General features: G+C 35.5%; 2 protein-coding genes across 4 annotated transcripts; one reads left to right on the top strand and one right to left on the bottom strand.

Annotated features, from left to right (window-relative positions):
• Positions 1–1,030: 1,030 nt before the first annotated feature.
• Positions 1,031–15,267, bottom strand: LOC135583343 (protein ENHANCED DISEASE RESISTANCE 2-like). Of its 2 annotated transcripts, XM_065146151.1 has the most exons (22): positions 14,876–15,267; positions 14,542–14,616; positions 12,667–12,720; positions 12,474–12,539; positions 12,261–12,361; positions 9,611–9,669; positions 9,437–9,517; positions 9,252–9,292; positions 9,069–9,169; positions 8,893–8,988; positions 7,125–7,189; positions 6,974–7,045; positions 6,744–6,899; positions 6,411–6,646; positions 6,297–6,336; positions 6,050–6,204; positions 5,830–5,931; positions 3,687–3,731; positions 2,512–2,652; positions 2,293–2,388; positions 2,049–2,150; positions 1,031–1,556 (listed from the first exon to the last, which is right to left on the bottom strand). In XM_065146151.1, exons 1-22 carry the CDS (start codon positions 15,011–15,013, stop codon positions 1,443–1,445), a joined length of 2,136 nt encoding a protein of 711 aa, XP_065002223.1. In that variant the 5' UTR covers positions 15,014–15,267; the 3' UTR covers positions 1,031–1,442. The 2 variants fall into 2 exon arrangements, with proteins under 2 accessions (XP_065002223.1, XP_065002222.1); XM_065146150.1 differs by lacking the exon at positions 6,297–6,336 and having other exon boundaries at positions 6,050–6,250.
• A 1,584-nt stretch (positions 15,268–16,851) lies between these two features.
• On the top strand, positions 16,852–20,032 carry LOC135583340 (large ribosomal subunit protein eL13z-like). Of its 2 annotated transcripts, XM_065146152.1 has the most exons (5): positions 16,852–16,985; positions 17,929–18,047; positions 18,695–18,828; positions 19,411–19,569; positions 19,645–20,032. In XM_065146152.1, exons 2-5 carry the CDS (start codon positions 17,939–17,941, stop codon positions 19,870–19,872), a joined length of 630 nt encoding a protein of 209 aa, XP_065002224.1. In that variant the 5' UTR covers positions 16,852–16,985; positions 17,929–17,938; the 3' UTR covers positions 19,873–20,032. The 2 variants fall into 2 exon arrangements, with proteins under 2 accessions (XP_065002224.1, XP_065002225.1); XM_065146153.1 differs by lacking the exon at positions 17,929–18,047 and having other exon boundaries at positions 16,905–16,985.
• The last annotated feature ends 781 nt before the right edge of the window (positions 20,033–20,813 follow it).

Raw genomic sequence — 20,813 nt, 5'->3', positions numbered from 1 at the left:
TGTAGTTGAGAGCCAAGAGGCACGTTACAGTTGGAGTAAAAGATTAAAGATTCAACAAATGTGAGAAGATGCAGTGTCTACAAAGACTTCGATGAGGACGTCGGAGGATTAAGCAGGGGAGAATGTCACCTATAAAGCTATAAACATGGGGTTTGATGCAACACTCATGTATGTCCAAGTCTTTTGGTTTTGTTCATGCTATGCACAATATATAGAGGGCTTGTAGTAGGTTTGGTTGCCCTAGTTTGATTGACTTTTATGATCATTTTAAGCTTATAAACATAGGTTACGTGTAGTCATCGCGTAGTGACAAAACTGTCCAAAAACAAACCATCCAAGTAGCTATTTTGGGAGTATTCTAACTTCGTAGAGTGACGTAGAGTGTTAGCCAATATAATATCCAGAAGCTAACCAAGTGGCACATGGCTAGATAAACCTTTAAGGTAATGTTTAGGGTTGGTTCATTATCTTGTTTCGCAATAATATCATGTGAGCACTTATGGGAACTTTTGATCATAGTGGACTACTTTGGATCCTTTATCACATGATCGTTCAGAGCGTGAAGTCCATATTTGTAATTTGCATTACCTATAAAATAATTTTTGAAATAATTACTTGTAGATCCTGAGTTTAATTTTCTCTAATCCGTTTTCTTTTTTAGGTCCCGAAAAGATTATAAGAGATTTTGAGAAGACTAACCCTTTACCAACTTATAGAATCACAAGTTATGGACCGTCAGAGTTCTCCCATGCAAGCATTGAGCCTTTTGCCTGCATCCAAGCCTCAAGATTACTTCAACTGGCTGAATGATCCAAAGACCATTGCAATCAAAACTACTGGAGATTATATTTTTTTTAAAAATGTTCAAAATTTTAGGGCAATATCGTTGACGCCAAGTCGAGATTGAAAAAGGTGAATGGTCGAGTTAGATCATCGACTAACAGCTAATGTAAGATTAGGATCTCATGAATTGTAGCATTCTTCAGGGAGCTACCAAATCACAATATAATTCTGAACTGTTAACTGCGAATTTGATTTATTAGAATAGGATAAAAACAATTCATGTCGGTGAAGGCGATGCTAACAAAATTGTGGGACATGTCTACTTCACATTGCAAAATGTAAATAAAACGAGGAATAGAGCTCTTAGTGATGTACCCAACTCGCCCAGGTAAAGAAGCCGAGGGAGAAGCAGCATAAGAATGCATGCAAAACCTGGCTATATAACTTGAAGTAAATATTAATCGAACACCTTGAGGACTTGAGGCAGCTTCTGATGGCGAATTCCTCGATGAGCCTTCTTGATATGATCAAAACTGCTGATGCAACCGGAGGAAGCGTTGCTTGGAGCGCGTATCCCAAGCCTGCCGATAGCTGGAGAAGGAACAGAGAAATTTGCCTTCGCGAACGAATGATCGACACGGCGACATAAGGTGAAGCAGTCATTCTTCTAAAGGATCGTCTCCAAGATCTGCAACGACCGCAGATGAGAGCTCGGCATGTGCAATTCGAACGGCACCAATAAGCCGCTCTGGGAGCTCATCAGGAGAGACAGCCTGCAAGAATGATAGAGCATTATAACAACATATTTTATCGTTGCTCTTAGCATGGGTCCATAAGTCACTTTACGATCATCACCATATTATGACAATTATTCAAACTATTGCTGTTGGTTGAAATCTATATCATGGTTTTCCAGGAGGCAACCAAATTCACATGAGAAATCATGGGATAGATGGTAGAAAACTTATATGCGAAGGAATTCATGTCATGATCAGATCTGATAAAATAATTAACTTTGTTGAACGTAAATCATCGGTCCAAAATATTTAAAATCAAATTAGCCATAGCATACCCATCATATTCTTGTAAATTAGTATTAATATTTTTTCACTTCTAATGTGAAACTAAATTGGGATATTCAAATTGACATGCAAAGATGTGTTAAATTCTCTATGCATGAAAGAATGCAAGCAATTCTCCATGAGAAAAAAAAAAAGTTGAATGACATGTATAATATCAGTTGAGAAGAAAGCAAACTGGGTTACCTGAATAAGAAATGCCATATCAACTACCAATGATGTAAGCACACCAAACACAAGCCCCAACACTCCATTGGCCACTGCAGAAGAACCAATATCCACGTCTATCTGCAGATTACAACACAGATGCCAGTAGAGATAATTTTTGACCTCTATGGCCTTTGTCTTTCCTTGCTGATTCTCTAATTATTGAAAGTTGAAACTTAAAAAGTGTTCTTGAGAGCTATGTGGTATCATCTTTGGGTCTTACCTCCAAGTATTTTTCTCCACGAACGTAGGTACAATCAACTGCTTTTCCCAACAAGCAAGCAGTGCTTCCAACACTCTGGCGAACAATCCATGAGCCCTGTGATTCAATTTATGATTAAACAATAAATCTGCAAAAGTTACTTAGATACTGATCCAGGTATATGGCATAGTACAAGTGAGAATTTATACAAAAGAACTATTTTGGTGGTAAGATGGTGACCTTAGTGACGGATGGGATGAGCTTGAACCTACTGTTTCGAAACTCATCGTCTCCATCGACAAACCGCTGCAGTAGCGAACCTGGTTCCAGTTGTTTCTTTACATAGTAAAAGACTAAGCTGTAATGGGTTGATCCAGGAATCTACAAGAGCAGAAAGTTATTGACGAGCTAAGATGAGCTGAGATACAACGAAGAAGAGTTAATTTTTATGTGCCACCTATAACAGGAAAATTGGTGTATATACCCTTCAAATGTTGCAGATATCATGTATGTTTTTCTGAAGTATTAGATACTTTCGGACATCCTATAAAAGATACATGCATGCTCACACTATCATGTATCTTTAAATTGAGGTTAGAACAGGGTTCAATACAGATTAAGAAGAATAACCTGCCCATGATTTGTCACAATGACTAGTTTCAAGACATGCAACAGAATCCTTTCTAACTTTTGATCGATCATGATTTATGCTTCTTCAAAGGCAAAACAAATCTAAGATCATAATAGGTCAGTCATGTTTTGTCAGGAGTCTGAAATATTTTGATTCCTGGAAGTTTATTGATTGAAGGTTAAGGGACAGTTTCTAAATGAGTTCGGATTAAAATTTACATTCACAACTGCCAAAGTCTGATGAAGTTTAGATTATTGTTAACTAAAAGGATACTCACATAAGTTTACAATATGCAAGATATTTGCAGTTTTATCAAAGTTTCACAAAAATTATAGTAAGCAGATGGCAAAGCTGAATCTTTCCAAATTTAGTGAAGTAATAGTGTTTCTAAAGCTGTCTGGGTGTAAGCAGCTCCTTTTACTCGGAACCTGAACACAGATTGGTAGTGCCAAGCCCACAGGAAATGGCACATCTAAGTGTTGCTACGGATTCATAGTCTCTGTCATTCATCTTAATTATTCTAAGGGCTAAAACCAATTACCAACAACATCATAAGTTTGACTGGCAGTAATCCTTTGCTGCATTTCTACAAATGTGCATTTCTACAAATGTACATTATCAGGCAGGTGTGTAGGAAATAACATATTAGAATTTTTTTTTCTGGTCTAAGCATCATAAATCTTTTGGAACTACTAATTTCATAACTTGTGAAATAAGTGATGTTCAGTAAATTTTAAATGCAGAGAAGTTTAAGAGTAAGTAAAGTACGGAATCAAAAACTTACTTGCAGATTTATGACGAAAGAGAATAGTCCTTTCTCAGAAGCAACCTATGGCAAAGTAAGCTCCTGTTAAAACTAAATTTATAAATGTTATGCATGTATTCAGATAAGTTCTTGTACTGAAAACCTAAACAGGTACAAAACCCTACGAGGCAAAGAAAGAAAAGAATTTTTTTATTAGATTAACACGTAGATGATAAAAATACCAAAAAAAAACTCATATTTATGGTTTTTGATTACAATTCAAAGCAACATAAAATAAATTGAATGGTGACACCCTCTTTAACTTGTGTAACAGATTACAGAATATAAACAAGGACTGAATTTACAGATACGAACTAAAATCTAGAGGTATGTCCGTGTACCTAAGAAATGCACACATTATAACTTGTTTAAGGTTAACATATATTGTATACATTATTAATTATTTATTTGAGTTCTTTATTTGGGCCATTGAAGTTGGATTGGATTCTCCACTAAATATTTTGCAAAATTAAGTGAGTGTGAGTTGCATGCATAATAGCTAGAGATTTTCTTATTAGATTAATGTTCAAATCAATTCCGACTAGGGAAGAGGAAAAAGGCGAACTCTTTTATCATGGAAGGATTCCAGGTGTCCTAGAGTCAATATGGTAGATTAATAATCAGGTTATGGTTACCATGTAATTAGGTCAACTATGTTGCGGAAACTTTAGGAATACTAGCAAAGACTTTCCATGTGCAGAAACTCTTCATACTGCCATGAAAGAAGAAATAGAAAATAGGAACTGAAGACATCGATTGTCTGATGGTTGTGACACAGATCTATTGAACCACTGGTAAATGTTCAAATCATGGATTTAAATCTTGGTCCACAAAGATACATGTTTTAGAGACTCATCTATGGACCAAAACTTCCCTTTTGACAAGGAAACTGCTTGGGTAAGTCCTTATAAAGTTCAAAGCAAGAATTTCACTGTGGAGTTCTTTTTAATTATTGTATGACATGTCACTCTGTGCAACTTAAAAGATTAGTACTAAAGCTTATAAGAAGCACAAGCACCTTTAAATGATAAACATAAATATTTTCAGAAAAGGATTCTATTAATTCTAATGAATGATCTTATGATTTGATACAAGAAAGATTTCCAAAGGACAGAGATTAAGTCCTGGAGCCAAAAGGCTAAAGTCAATGTGTTCCTTGCATCAGAATATTTCAGCATGGGAACATTTGGTGAAAACTAAACCCTCATTATGAAAGTAAACATCCTAGAAACTATATAAGGACTCATAGACAAGCAAACATATACAGTCCACTACTTGAGAAACAATGACTAAGAAAGCTAATGGAGCCTAATTACCCAAAAGATGATCCAAATCTACAACTAGCTTATTGTTCATGAATTACTAGTGCTCAAGCTCATCTTTGACCTGGGTTCATCATAACATGAAAGATTCTAGTAGGAGAACATAATAAATAAATTGTATTTTTATAAATGATTAAGCATATATAACTCCGTTCCTGATTCGGAAGTTCTTATTTCAGAATTTCTGCTGTTTTGTACCATACAGATCCAAGAACTCACACTCATTCCATGTGAAAGATGATGCAGAAAAGCAAATAACTATTCCCATGAATAAAGGTGACATCTTTTTGCAATTTTGTACATATGAAAATGATGAAGTATGTATAACTCCAATCCTAATCCTGAAGTTTTTATTGCGGATGATGTCCTTTGTTGTTCATACAAATCTGAGAAAATCATTCTCATTACATGTGAAAGATAATGCAGAAAGGCAACTGCTTATTCTCATAATTAGGGATATTTATTTTTGCAATATTTAGTAAATTTGTTACTCTGAGAAAATGTTACCCCTACCATGATGTTTATTGAATGATATTTCTGAAAGCCTTCACCAAGTAACAATTCTAATCAAAGTACATTGCAGTTGGCACCTTATGGCTTGATCTCATTGTTGTTATGCAGGTTTTGTTGCTAAAATATTCCAAAGGAGGATAACCAGGTCTCGAGGTTAATCCTTAATAAAGTCAATAAATCAAAGAAATCTTAAAAGAAACAAGAGCCAATAAAATACTTACAATGACCAATTAAATATATAGAATCATTTTGTAGTTGGAACCTAGGGAATCACATATGTAACTTACTTGGGCTGCACAGCCTGATCGTCGTGCAACATTATCCATTCGTGTTGCATTTTTCAACCAATCAACTGCTACGAGCTCCATGACATACTTTCCTGCAGGAATCTTAACCAAAATGCATAAACTTAATTCAATTAATGCTTTTTTTCTAAAAGCTTAAGAATGAAAGAGAATATATGAAAACAAATAAATCGTATAAAGATCATATCAAGGAAGAAGCAACCTTGGATTTGTCTTTAAAAAAATTTTCACTTCGGACTTTGAAGTTATTTCCATCAGGTAGTCTCCAACAATCACGACTATTTTCATCATCATCCCATCGTAAATTGCCAGAGAAGCAGGATGTATCAAAACTATCTGAAGTATCTACATCCATCTCTTCAATATTTTTTTGGAAAACATGGCAATAAGAACCTAGTTCCATCTAATAACAAAAATTATATGAAAGCATGATGTACCACATAGCAAACCTGTTTGTGTAGTATTGTTTCCAGTTTTGGTTGTGGATCCCTGCATGGTAAAGCTCTTCAAAATCACCATATTGATGAGACACGCATATAAATTGGAAAAAACAGCACACAAACCTCTTCTTCAGCATCAAGTATGTGAGTGTCCTCCTCATCATCAGAATCTTCATCTAAAATAAGTGGATGTGTATTATCAGTGAACACTTGGTCCAAAGATACACCAGGCTGAATGCTGATCTCCTGGGTTTTCTGTTCCTTCTCAGAAGAAACAGAATCTGAGGTCATACTGACCATGATCGGAATCCTAGGTGCTGTGTGGACTTCATCTGTTTGGGAAAACAATTCACGTATCCCTGCCAGAAATGATATATCATGCATGTTCTACAGAAGAAGGTATAAGAACTTTATTAGACTGATGTCATGTTATGCATTTGGTGTCCAGATTGATACCTGCGACACTACTTAACATATGAAGTAAACAGTGCTGCTGAAATGAAGGAAAGTATCCCACAAACCACCCTCTAAGGTCTATTTGCATAAGATGCTGGACTTGAGTACGAGGTCCCCTATTGCGAGGTTTAAGGGGTGAAATCTTGAACCCACCACCTAAGTAATGAGTAACACATGAATAATCTATTACAGTCAATCACAAACTCATCGAAAAGACAATATGCACATACTCTCCATGTGGGCTCTCACAAATCCTGGCTGAGGACCACAGTTTGAATGTTCTCTAGATTGGAACAGGACAACTGCATTGCAAGAAGCATGACACCATGAATGCTGCATAATGTGATAAGCAAAAGCAAGTTTCATAACTTTAATACTGACCATAACTTCCATCATCATTATGCCGCCAATAACGTACATAACAAAGGTCACGAGGCCACACAATCCTGCAGAAGCATGCATCTTAAATTAATAATGTTTGAAGATTTCTTAATGGTATCTTTTTCTGGACCTGGAAGACACGATGCTTAAACGGTGTGGAAACCAATAATTGTGTGATAGCAAAAGTTTTCACTTAATGATCAGGCATAACCAAGAGGTTTGCCGAAAAGGAACAATTTTTTTATTGTCACTGCCTATTCAACAAAAATCTAGCAATTCTGTGATACATGTTTACACCTCAACCAATTTTTTACTCGTTCCTCATATATTTAAGATGGCATCACATCAGCACACAGATTTCTTTTTCAAGCGTAGTAACTTCTTCAAAGTCAGTAATAGTGGAGATGTATAGATGCTGCAGTAATGTCAAAAGGTTTTCTGAATGAGAGATCCATATCAGATAGTTGCACATGTGGCACATGAGTAGTTGGAAGCAACAGAGAATGATGTTACACTTCTTTGGAGGCATCAAAAGACTTATAATACCTAAGTTATGAAGAATGTACAAATACATTTACAGATAATAAGTGTACTGGCAAAGTGTTGATTGTTAGGTCCATGTATTCTATTGGAGATATGTGAGAACAGGAGCCAACTAAGCCCTGGTAAAATTTCACTTGGAGTGGTGTCAACAGAAAAAAAACTCTAGTTTTGATCCAAGGAATCCATCACTAAACCTTGGTCATCAGCTAATCGCTAATCACCAATCACAAAGAATGAGCTCATATGTCCTGCTGTCGACATCGTTCTGTGAATGTGAAGATTATGTGCCAGTCATGCCCTGTGCTGATACCCTAGATCCTGCTTCAAGAATTTCAATCAAGGGAATCAGCTACAATGTGGAGGTAATACTGACTTTCTTGTTGGTAACTATATTGTTAATGAATTTCAAATCTAAATTTTGTGATCAAGAATCAAAATGACACTTTTCTTTTATACCTTTTTTTCAAGTCACTACCTACTATATTCAAGGGAAATAATGACTTGAGATGCATGCAACTGTAACCAACTTTCAGAGGGATTCATAACAAGGATAGATAAGAAAATGAACAATATGACCAAACTAGGAAGATCTAAGATCTCATAAAATAAGAATTTCCAAAATCTTGCTAGAAATTGACCTCTGTCTAACACTATCCTCTTGTTGCAGAAAGAGATAGTCAACTGTTACTAAATGCCAACACTTTCCTATCACTTGTTTCCATCTCTACAACTGCATTAAAAAAAAAACTGCTATGGTCATGGGCTCAAAGTTAGACTAAAATGCTTCCTACCTTTCATAAGAAATCTCAAAATAATTCATAATATCGATAAAAACAAAATGCAAACATCAATATAACCTAAGACAGCCTTCTTATTTAGCATCAGTACCACTTTCCAATAAGCAAATATGATTCCCAAATCATGTCCTGCTAGGACATTATTCATTAGAAGCTATAGCAAATATGAACAGTGACTTATGCTCAAAACACATTTCAATAGTATAACTTCAATATGGATTGAATGCTTTAACTAGAGAAAACAAGTTTATTCTATAAAAATAAAACAATAGCACTAGAATTTAATTGTACAAAACTTGAAATCACAAGTATTGATTCTTTTAACTTCAATGCAGACCATAGGTTGAATATAAACAGTAAGAACAACTACAAAAGAAACAGAACGATTATCGTTTGATAGGTTACTATATTAAGTTGCAAAATATTACCTTGAGCACCATTCCAGCTGCAATCTCTGGTACAGTACAGCAGTATGTCCATCAACCTCTTCAACAAGGTCGCCATGCTGAAAACTACAGTCCCACCTATGGAGAAAAAGGTGTAGATGTTTAAACAATTAAGAGGCCAAGAGAAAATAAGTTACCGATCACAAGAAGAAACTCACTCAAAACGTGTGCCATCCATACTCATTATAAGCTCAAATATAGCTGCACATGTGGCATCAACCACGCCAACTGCTTTCATTGCCTTACTGTAGCCTCTTGGCTGTACGTGATTAGTAAGATGAAATGTTACCCATGTTAAAATTTAAAACTCACTAATTTCTAAACATGCAATTACAACATACAAGGTGATCGGCTCTTGGAAGTTCTTCAAAAATTCGTAGCCCTGCAATTTGTCAAAAATTCTGTCATTTTATCAAAAAAATTTGGAAGGACAAGCTCATTGTTCAAACTAATTCGTCAATATGACTGCAGGAATACAGGGAAGGAGGATGCGTAAAGAGGAAGAAAAGAAAGAAGTAAAACTTGCCATTCTGGCACCTGACTAGTCGCCAGTGCTTTCTAGGAGAAAGTTGATCACGTGTCCAGTCAAGTACTGAATCAGGAGGGCCTAAAATTGAAAGAATTCAAATCATATCCTGAGTACTGGTTGGCAAGTACGTAGCATTTTATACTCATAATTTCAAGGTCAGTCAATCTGCACCATTCCCAGTCGTTGTTCGCCAAGGTAAATTGGGATTGTTTTCTTCTTCATCTTCGGGGCTACAACAAGAAGATATTTTAGTTAAAACAGAGAAGAAGGCAAGCATGCAAATTGCTGGAGCAATTTATACATCTTATGAAAGAAGAAGCGAGTTTACATTTTCAAACTTCATATTCGAGCAATAAAAATCAGTATAACAAAAGTCTTTTCTTATAGGCATCAGGTTTGGACCTTGCCACCCCACGAGAAGCAGTATTGTCCTAACAACTAGGAAAACAATTGGACAGCCCCATGAATGGTCTGACTGAATAAATGATCATTTACATGCAAAACTCATTTTGCCAAGCATCCATTTCCTTATGAATTTAACTCACACTAGCAAATCTATTCAGGATGTTATTCAACATGAATCGAATAGACCCTCAAATCCATCTAATATCGGTTTTAGAGAATTACATAAATTTGATCTTCAGGTTTCTTTTACCAATAGTTTGGGACTGTCGGCTACATTTTCTTAATTAGAGAATCTATTTCATACCACCACAAGAAATGATGGATGGATAGATTCTTCAAAGAACCCTAAACTCAGCTATAAACTTAGACGAGATTTGTACACACTCACACATGTAGCTTGCTATCGACTTGGCAAAAGAGTAATGTTAGGATCTTCGAACATGACACTCCAAGTTCCTCGGTCTCTTCCACTATGAAACTATCCTCGCTTGTCGCTTGCATTTGCTCCTCCTTTTCTTTTCGTTTGCCAAGGGTAAGTGACGAAGGTGGGGTTCGAGTCCAGGATCTTGTGGTAAACTGTCAAAATCTATACCAGCTAAACTAGTTGGTACCTTCACTATTTTTTTAATAATATTTTATCCTTAGCCTTATCATAGTTAATCTTTTAACTCTTGTCTAGATGCATATCAATGCTGGAAGGACAAACCAACATGATGACTTCTTTCTTCAATATTATTTTTCTCCTTTCTCTATTTAGGTAGTATTGTTGGCCCTTAACATTTTTAATTACAATTCAAACATGTCAAATTTGATATTTAATATAAGTTGATCTCTTCAAATTATGCAAGAATCAACCCGCCTCCTCTTTGCTCCATCGCACAGTCAAAAAAGACTCCCCTTTTTTCTCATGTGTTGTAATAAGCATAGAAAACAACACGAAATGTTGGTCAGCTTAGCATCCTAGAAACTCCCGAGTGACACAAAACTAGATAGGGGTCCCAAGCAGAAGGAAAGTATCACTCCATACTTTGCTCATTGTCTACCCACTTATCGCCACTCATGCAATAAAAAATAACTCAATTTTAAGTTGTATTTATGTACTATAGCAAGAACGACATGCGGTGCGAGACCATTTCCAGACCTTCGAACCCTCAGAAATCAAAAGGTTATTATAATCATCAACCAGGCTCAATTTATTTTGAAAAATAGAAAATATATCTAAGACCAAGGACCACCGTACCACCCGAAAATGGTCTAAAACCAAAGACTATCGTATCGACTCAAATTATATGAAAGGGGCAGTACATACTTAGCCAATCTAAGTGCGGATGAGTGCATAGACTGCCCTCGTTTCGTACAGTCTGGTCTAACTCATATAAAAAAACCAAACAACCCTCTTCTCAAGACATCGCTCCTACTGCCACTGTCATTCGGCAATGTCGTACTACCTTTCATGGTCGTTTATCATTCCGGTACACTCCATCTTCTCCTTTATTGTTTCCTCTTCTTCCTTCTTTTTCCTCCTTTGCTGCTTCCTCTTCTTCCTCCTCTTCCTCTACCTCCTCTCCTTCATTTCTCTTCATTCTTTTTCTTCCTCCTCTTCATCCTTCCTCTTTCTTTTTCTTCCTCCTTCTCCATTATGCCTTCCTCTTTCTTTTTCTTCCTCCTCCATTATGCCTTCCTCTTCTCCTTCTGCGTCTTTGAAGCACCTATACGTACTGATGTACTATGCATTACATTGGTATTGACCGGTACATTCCGGTCCCACCAGATCATCGAAATTGATCTAGTACCCATCATTAAGACTACTCAAACATCCATAAACATTAACTTATGGGCATATTGAATCTCTCTTGAGATACAGGACTGTAGGTACAGGAGACGTTCCACTAGAATTCCTTTTTAGATAAGTTAGGAATTATTTTTCTTCCAACTGCACCTTCGGAAAATTATATCAAACACTGAAATTTTAAGAAAGCTACATTTTGGCTATAAAAGTTGCAAAAGTACCAAAAGTTAAGCCCTTCAATTTGAAACTTTAAATGAAGTTTGTGAAGGTTTTTAAATCAGATTGGCTCATAGGAGTGGGCATTTATACACAATGTTAGAATTCACACAATAAACAAGAAGCTAGTGAAAATTAGTTGATGGTAACACTACCATTGAAATGACACAAATTATAAAAATGCAAGATTGGGAAAAGGAGGGAAAGAAAATTGATTGTCAAAAAAACCAGAAATAACCAAAAGATATATTTTGCACTCCTTTCAGGATTAATGGAGAAACTGGAAACCAAATCCAATATATAAAACATAATTTCTGGCAGTACACAGATATCCCAAGACCTGATGACTCTACCATAAAAAAATTGAGTTATCCAGTGGCAGTATGGAATCTGTAAAATTCTGTCACTTACTTCCTTCCATGACTAGAGGAAGAAGCATTCCTCTCAATATCCATTCCAAGGTCACGTGAAACAAAAGTTGAATTACCATTACCGGTCGCTAAGCCATGTTGCTGTTACAAAAAAGTGATAGGAATAACTTATGCAAAAAAAAAGGTCATGCAAAAGATAATGAACAAGTCTACTAAGAAGTTAAAATTCCTGTGGCATATAGTACTTCTGTACCTGATCTATAACAGACTCGATCTTCTCTTTCCAATTAAGAGCATCCTGGATGTTGTATGCTGCCATCTGTGGAATACAGCTATGTGTTAATATGTTTTACCAAATTTTAAGAACATAAAAATCCACCTTCAATCTAAAACTTAAAGCAACAGCTAAGTCTAATGGGTGAAACAGACAAGGAATTATCACCTACCATCATTCGTTGATTCTTCTCTTTTTTGTTGTAGACACATAAAACATAAACCATCTGAAACAGCATTTTGTTAGTAAAATATTTACCCAAATAGTGACTCCAGAAAATATATTCACCCAAACAGGCTTAAGACACTACAACTAATGGCACATAACATTTTAGAAGCATGAAAGGTAAAAGATATTGAGAATTCATATTTCATAGTGCTGACTAACCAACACCATAAACTTTCTTACTGAACAATCAAAATTGTAGAAGTAAAAAACTGTTTAGAAATTTCAAATGATATTCAAAAGATAAAGAACCGAGTATATTGAATCTACAGATTTGCTACAGCACATATCAACGCTTGTCATGCTTGAATGGTACTGGAATACACTATAATGACTCGTGTCAGAAATGCTAACATAAAGCTAGTCAATTTTTGGCCTCTGTCAATCAACATAGTATGGTAACATACATGACAATAAATTATAGACACACCCCCATGCCACAAACAATCCTTATACATAACCGTGCTGGTGAGACATCTGCATAAAGATTTGAAATCAGTAATCTGCATAATAGAAAGTGTGAGACGTAGGAATTATGATAACTTGGTGTGAACATCTAAAAAACAAATACTATATTTGTATAATACTCCTTGGGTAATTTATCAAATACTTTGAAAGTTTGAATTACTTGTCTCATCCGCATAACATGTAACTCTGAATTACATTCATGGATATTTCCACGAAATATTTCTAAAAAAGGGTAGATGCAGTCCCATATATTTAGAATTTCCTACAACAATATTTTCCTGCCATTAAGTTCTGTGTTAGTGCAACATCCCTAGTTAAATTAATAGAAATTAAATTTGTTTTTGTTACATAAATATTAGATTCTGTACTCAAGTACTAACAAAGTGGCACATTTCTGAAGCTATTATAGTTTCTCAAATTCTCCTATATTGCTACATATACTGAAACCTATCTTGCCATAAGATTTCTCTTTCTTTCTCTTGCATTTTTCAGATGATATCTTGTTCACTATAGGAGTTCTGGAGAATCCTTTGCTGTACCTCCTTGTAATTTTTTATTGTATCTCTTATGTTCTCTTTAAGGGCCTTAATTCATCATGAAGAGGATCCAACATTCTCGTGGTTCCTGAATGTGGTACAAAAAGGTAATAATTAGAAGTTGCAGTATCTGTTTCTCAGAATGTTTAAATACCTACCAGCCTTTGGTCCTCTTTGCTCTATCCTCAATTGTCCCTATAATAGATGAGTTCCATCAGAATGTTCTCATCTCCGGTTCAAGCATAGGTTTGCATTTTGAAGTTTGTGGCTTAGTCTTACACCCCATTATTTACGTTGGACAATCCTGATACAGGAAATTATTCAGATTTGGTTAGCTATGTTTCTGAACTGGAAGCCAGTTCTATTTGCTGAATAGAAGTATGATCTCTCTGAAATTTCACTAAAGATTCTTTTTCCATTGATTAACAATTGATAGATTTTATTTCTTTTCCCGAGAAATGACTATTTCCTGGTCAATAGTCTCCAAAGCTTGTCAAGCTGGTTCAAACTCATTTCATGTGCATCTAGTCCTTTTCAGACACTCCATGTTGCTAAGGCATAACAGTCTTTCCGGCGGTTCATCGGAAGTGGAGCATGTCAGGCTCTTCGAAGAAAAATCAGGTGACTCAATTTTAGAATCTCCAAATGTTGATCGATGGAAATGATATGGAGAGGAGAAATTCACTTCTGAGGTAACATCGGACATTTTAGAAATCCAAGTATAATTACCTAGATAATGCCAAAATTGAATCTATGTCTGTCCTATTTAAAACAAATCATGAAGGTAGATAGCTAAAAGTAAAATAAAGAAAACTTACATGACCCTGCTGCGTTTTTAAGCCCCTATCCTCGACTCTGCAATTCCCATCTATAACAAGGCTCTGGAGTGGAACCTAAATTGGTACCAAAAGGAAAAAGATGCCCATTTAATGAAATGGGACGATGTTAAAAGAATTAAAAGAAGGAGAATATGTTGAATTTAAATGATATTAGTACAGAAGAAATCAATGAAATTGGTTGATGTTACAAGAATTAAAAAACGAGAATATGATGAATCAAAATGATATTAGAACAGAAGAAATCGACGAACTAAGGGATCTAAATGTAAGGTAGAGTAAACGAAATCGAGCATTAAAAAAAAAGGGATCGTACCATATTATCCGTGGGTTGTTTCTTATAATATGCCAGAAGCCTCGTCTCGAGGACAAAGTACCGCATATGGATGAACGACTTGCCGATCTTTCTCCGGCCGTATCTGACCATCCATCCCTCGTACACCACCTTCGTCATGCCTCCTCCCGTCGCAGCAACCTCTGCGCCCTCGAAATCAAGAATCACAAGAACCGATTAGACGGCGTCCCCACGCCCGATTCAACCCCAGATTCGGCAATCCACGGATTCAAAGAGCGCGGCGCTGTAGGGTTTCCACGCCACCGAGAACGCAGATCCTGGGGGCTTTTTGGATCGGGAAATCCGGGGAGCAATCGAGGTGAGGAAGAGCTGATGGATCGGCGAGTGAGGGAGGAGAGGGGACGAGGTGAGGAGCCGACGTTTGGAGCCTCCACTTTAAACGGTCACGACGAGGTCGTTATATTAGTTGGTGTTTTTTGTTTTTATCTTTTTCTATGTAGAATAAAGAAATGAATAATTAGGATAATAGCGATAATAAAAACAAGGGGTGGCGGGAAGACAGGTCGGTCCCACAAAAAAACGAGGGAAAAGGACTTCTATGCGATGCCCGCATGTAAGCTTTGGTACGCGTACTCGTTCTTTTTTAAGTGATTTGAGATGTTAATGTCTGATAATTCTTTGGTATTTGCTATAAAAAAAGTTATAAATAGAGAAAATTAGATTAAATGCTTGTTTCTCAAATTATTTAAAAAATGTAGTTGATTTTGTCGTGTGTTCCTCTCTCTCCCCGGACGGTTAAAATGAGTTTTATTATCTAAATAGTTCGTGTAAAGTTCAAATCTGATTTGAAGTTAATCAAGATCATATTCTATATTTATCTTTTAATAGCATTGAAAAAAGTTCAAACCCTTTTAAAACTCAGGTTTGGGGTGTGCTCGATAAATTTTTTTTTAATATTTAAGTCAATTCAAGAGATGAGGTGTTGGCAAAATGATGAGAGATATTGTGTGTCGAAGAGCCAGGATTTTTTATAGTGTGATTTTTAGATTGTTAAGCTTGTAGAGGCGTATCTAATTATTGAGAGCACAAAGTTGTATCAATTATATATACTCTAAATATTAGGGGCATATCAATCACATAGCATCAACATGTCAACTATATAATAAATATTAAGGTATTAGCCACGCACGTAGCATCCAAGTATGAATTATGTGATGTTGAGGTGTGAACCACATCATTATTTTCCTATCACTCTAAAAAAAAAAATTATTTTTAAACTTTTAAAAATATTTTTCTAAAAATTTCTAATTATGTTTTTTTTGGAAGATTGCTTATAATTTTTTTCTTATTTGATAAATAGGAGTACAAAGTGGTAATTTAATAATTTTCTTTGTGATGTTATACTATTTATATCTCATAAAATCTTTATCTATTAAAAAAATCGTTATGCATTCCTCCATAATTAGTGATTTTCATTTCTCTCTCTCTCTCTCTCTCTCTCTCTATATATATATATATATATATATATATATATGAATGAGGTGACATCATCTATTATAAAAATAATTTATATATAAATATATATTTATTAATTTATATATGTAAAAACGAGGTGACGTCGAATCGACACCTTGCCCGGGAGAAGTGAGATACGATATTGTGAAATTATATATATATATATGAATGAGATGACATCGTCTTTTATAAAAATAGTATATATATAAATATATATTTATTAATTTATATATATATAAATGAGATGACGTCGAATCGACACCTCGCCCGGGAGAAGTGAGATACGATATTGTGAAATTATATATATATATATATATATATATATATATATATATATATATATATATATATATATATATATATATATATATATATAATCCAAAAGCATCGGCCACATCGTCTTAAACGGTGATTCGCCGATCAGACGGTGCAGATGGTTCCAATCCAAGATCTCATCCTGTCACGTGCGAACTTGCGGACTGATCTCAACCGTCGAACTTAGGGTTTGCTGCCCCTCCGACTCCTCTCGCCAGTGTTTGTCGCACCATCACGCGTTAAAAGCCCTTCGGCAAACCCAACTGCGGCGAAGGCGAAGTCTGAGACGTGTCCGACCCTGGTGAGTTCTATCGGTCTCTGCTCGGTCAATTTTCTTGATTGTATTCGCGTTTTGGTAGGTAGATGATCCTGGATGCTGTAATTATGGATGCGTGCCAGAATGTTAAGTTAATCCTTTGGTTTCACTGTAGGAAGAAATTTTTGCCGTTTTCAGTTTAATTTGAAGTCTTCTGTTAAATGGTTTATTCAATGATTTTGATATCATTTGTTTATGTTGTTCCTTTAGTTTTTATTACGTTTCTCTCCCCCCGTCCTGTTTGCATTCTTCTTCATCAAAAAAGGAACCACTTTGGACCTTATACTGATTTCATTTGAAGCTTTAGTTTGGGATATAGTGATGCTGTATCACGAGATCATATGATGAGCTAATAGGTTGATTTGAAGCTAGTAAGATGATAAATATATGTCAGGACTATTGAGTTGGAAGAGAATCGTATGTGTGTTTTGCCTATCCTTGCCTTATTATCGCATTAGATTGGAAATGTGTCTTTGTGAATGCTTAATGGTGTTGGGCTCGTTTCCTGATCGCAGCTGCAAAATATTAACTAAATCTCTGTTCATTTAGATTTTATTTTATGTTCGAGAATCGCTTGAGATAATAGATCGAGTTTCTGTTGCGTAATTTCATGTTTTCATCCTTCTGCTAGTCGTCTACGTCTCTTTTTGATGGATACACAATAACGATGTTAGGCAGGAAATCGTGTTTTTGTAGAGATTGATATTTTCCCTCCCTTTTATGTTGTCTTTACTTATGCTATCACCTTTTGAGTCTAATGTCAAGTGGAAATTTTTTTATTGTTATTTTGTCACCCTTGAAGCGTTACAAGGGTTTATTTTTCACCTTCACTTCGATTTTTGGTTTGTATATTGAGTTCTCATGCTGTTCAGTGTTCTATTGAAGGAGATTTGTAAATTTGATTTTTATCGATTGTGTTGTTATTTAGCTGCTGAACAATGGTTAAACATAACAATGTCGTGCCAAATGGGCACTTCAAGAAGCACTGGCAGAACTATGTGAAGACATGGTTCAGCCAACCAGCCCGCAAAACAAGAAGATGCATCGGTGTGTACATATTCTTCCTGCCTATCTATACTTGCATATTTCCTTAGATATAGATCGCCAAGTTATATGGGTTTTAGATTCCTGTATGTTTTTGTATATTTCAGTGCTTAAGATCCATGTTCATGAGATTTGTCACAATTTTATGTTGGTTATTAGTGGCCTAAACTATGCTCCATCTTTTTCATTCAGGCTTTGGATTGGAATTGGCAATATTAAAATGGATATTTGGATGTTACCAGAAAAGAAAATTTGAATTGTTTTCATTTGTAAACAATTAGATGGAACATCGATAGAGAACAAAATATGATAGCATCGTCTAAGACGGTACGATCATGTTCTATGTTAACCTATAGATGTTGTGGTTAAAATGAGACAATAGTATTACTGATGCGAGGATAGATAGAAGAAGACCTAAGAAGATTTTTTTAGAAACTACAGGTAAAGATTTAAATCCTCTTGAATTAAGGATATTGTTTTTTATATTAATTTAGTGGTCGATGAGATTTATGCAGCCACCAGCCCTAAATAGTTGGGAGATTATGGATTGTTGTCATTGCTTGTTCTGCTAGTAAAAAGTTGTGTATTATTTCTTTTATTTGACTCTATCATACTGATGGTGCAATCTATCATCTGGGTCTAACTAACAGCACGACAGAAGAAAGCTGTAAAGATATTCCCACGCCCAACTTCTGGACCTTTATGCCCTATTGTTCAATGTCAAACACTCAAGTACAACATGAAATCCAGAGCAGGCAGGGGATTTACTCTTGAGGAACTCAAGGTGAAAATTTTTGTATTCCTTGCTACTGTATGTTGATAGAAATTTTCTTATTTAGCAAACTTGATAATTATACTTCTCTTGCTACAGAATGTTCTCGATTTTTCCATTTGAATAGTGATGAGTATTAATGGCTTTTGAAAAAAATGATGTTTTAGCAGAAATTTTACTTTCTTTGAGATAACTTTATTAGAGAATTGGAGTGAGTGTTTTGTCTAAGGTGATTAGGTTACTGGTTGAAAAATTCTCTGTGGGCTTTGTTGAAGGATTGGTTGAAGCTGTGTGGCTTGTGATTTCAAAAAATAACTTAGTTCTATGCTTAGCCTAGTTTTATTTTCTTTTACTAATCTTGCAATTAGATCTCTGTCTTAAGCTGTGGTATTATCTGAGTGTGGAGAAGCATTATGGTATAAAGGTTGATCTCCATGAACTAAGGTTTAGGATCCACGTCATAACGATCTGATAAAATATGCTCGAACATGTTTTACACAATAAAACATTTACGGATGAATATTCAACCAAATTTGTTTAATACAAAAATTATATAGTACTTCTGAATAATGATTGTTTATGTTGCAATTACAGGCCGCAGGTATTCCTAAGAAACTTGCTCCAACAATTGGCATTGCAGTGGATCATAGGCGAAAGAATCGCTCACTCGAGGGTCTCCAAGCGAATGTCCAGAGGTTGAAGACGTATAAGGCTAAGCTCGTCATCTTCCCAAGGCGTGTGCGCAAATTTAAGGCAAGCTAAATGTAATTGTAATTTTGGTATTCGATCACTACTCCTATGCTAATGGTGCACCATTCCCTCTTTCAGGCTGGAGATTCTGCTCCGGAAGAACTCACAGCTGCTACTCAGGTCACAGGCCAATACATGCCCATTGTTCATGAGAAGCCCTCGGTCGAGCTCGTGAAGGTCACAGACGAGATGAAATCATTCAAGGCATACGCCAAGCTTCGAGTCGAGCGGATGAACGAGCGCCTGGTCGGCGCCAGGCTGAAGAAGGCAGCAGAGGCAGAGAAAGAGAAGGAAGAGAAGAAGTAACAACTTCTGGCCTTCTAGAGGCAGAGAATACAGAATTTTTTTTATTGTAGATGGATCATGATATCATGTCAAATGTTGGTGATCAGCAATTTACTCTTGTTTATTTCACTCATTGATCAACAATTGCCACCCATATAAAATAAATCCATATTCCTAAAAATCATGCAATCCTTTTTTTTTCTGCTTATAATTTACGACTGAAAATGACATAATGGGATAGGTAACTACTAACTTTGCTGAGTCTTGTTGGAGATGAATGTCATCAACCTTTTATAAGTCGATCTAAATTTGGAGATTTTCCTTGCATCTTGGTTATCTTTTTCCCTTTGCTCATCTATGCTCGATAAGCTATGAAACGAATGAACTCGTCCATCTCAGTATAATATGTGTAGAAAAATTATACCTTTCTAGTGGAAGCAACCAAATGTATCAGTTTCTTGACAGGTTTTGTCACACGAATCTGAAAAGAACCATACATGAAAAAGCAAATCCGATCGAATAAAATCCAAGCTTGAAGGAAAGAATCCAAGCATAAGATTCCAAAGACGAAGGGATTGCAACTCGAGATTGTTAGAAATTTTTGTGCCAATGTGTTTTTAAATCATTATAATAGGAACATAAGAAAAATTAATGCGAAAATAAAATTACGTATATTGTTGTCAAGAATTTTAGCAACAATTTCTCCTTGAAATTTTGTAGTTCTCCGCTCAGAACTTTTGATCGTATAGAAAATCCTTTAGACTTAAAAGAGGGATGATGAGCCCATGAACTAAAACTCTCAATGTTCTCCTATCAAAAATATTTATTATCACTAATTTTATAAGAATGAAAAAAATGAATGATTAACTTAATAAGAATGGTTATATTATTATTAAATAAAATATTTAATAATAACGATTACATTCTCATCCATACATTTCACTTAATAATTTAAATTAATC

The sequence above is a fragment of the Musa acuminata genome, chromosome BXJ3-4, assembly GCF_036884655.1.
Source record: "Musa acuminata AAA Group cultivar baxijiao chromosome BXJ3-4, Cavendish_Baxijiao_AAA, whole genome shotgun sequence".
Classification (NCBI taxonomy): Eukaryota; Viridiplantae; Streptophyta; class Magnoliopsida; order Zingiberales; family Musaceae; genus Musa; species Musa acuminata.
This window is presented reverse-complemented; position numbering and strand designations above follow the sequence as displayed.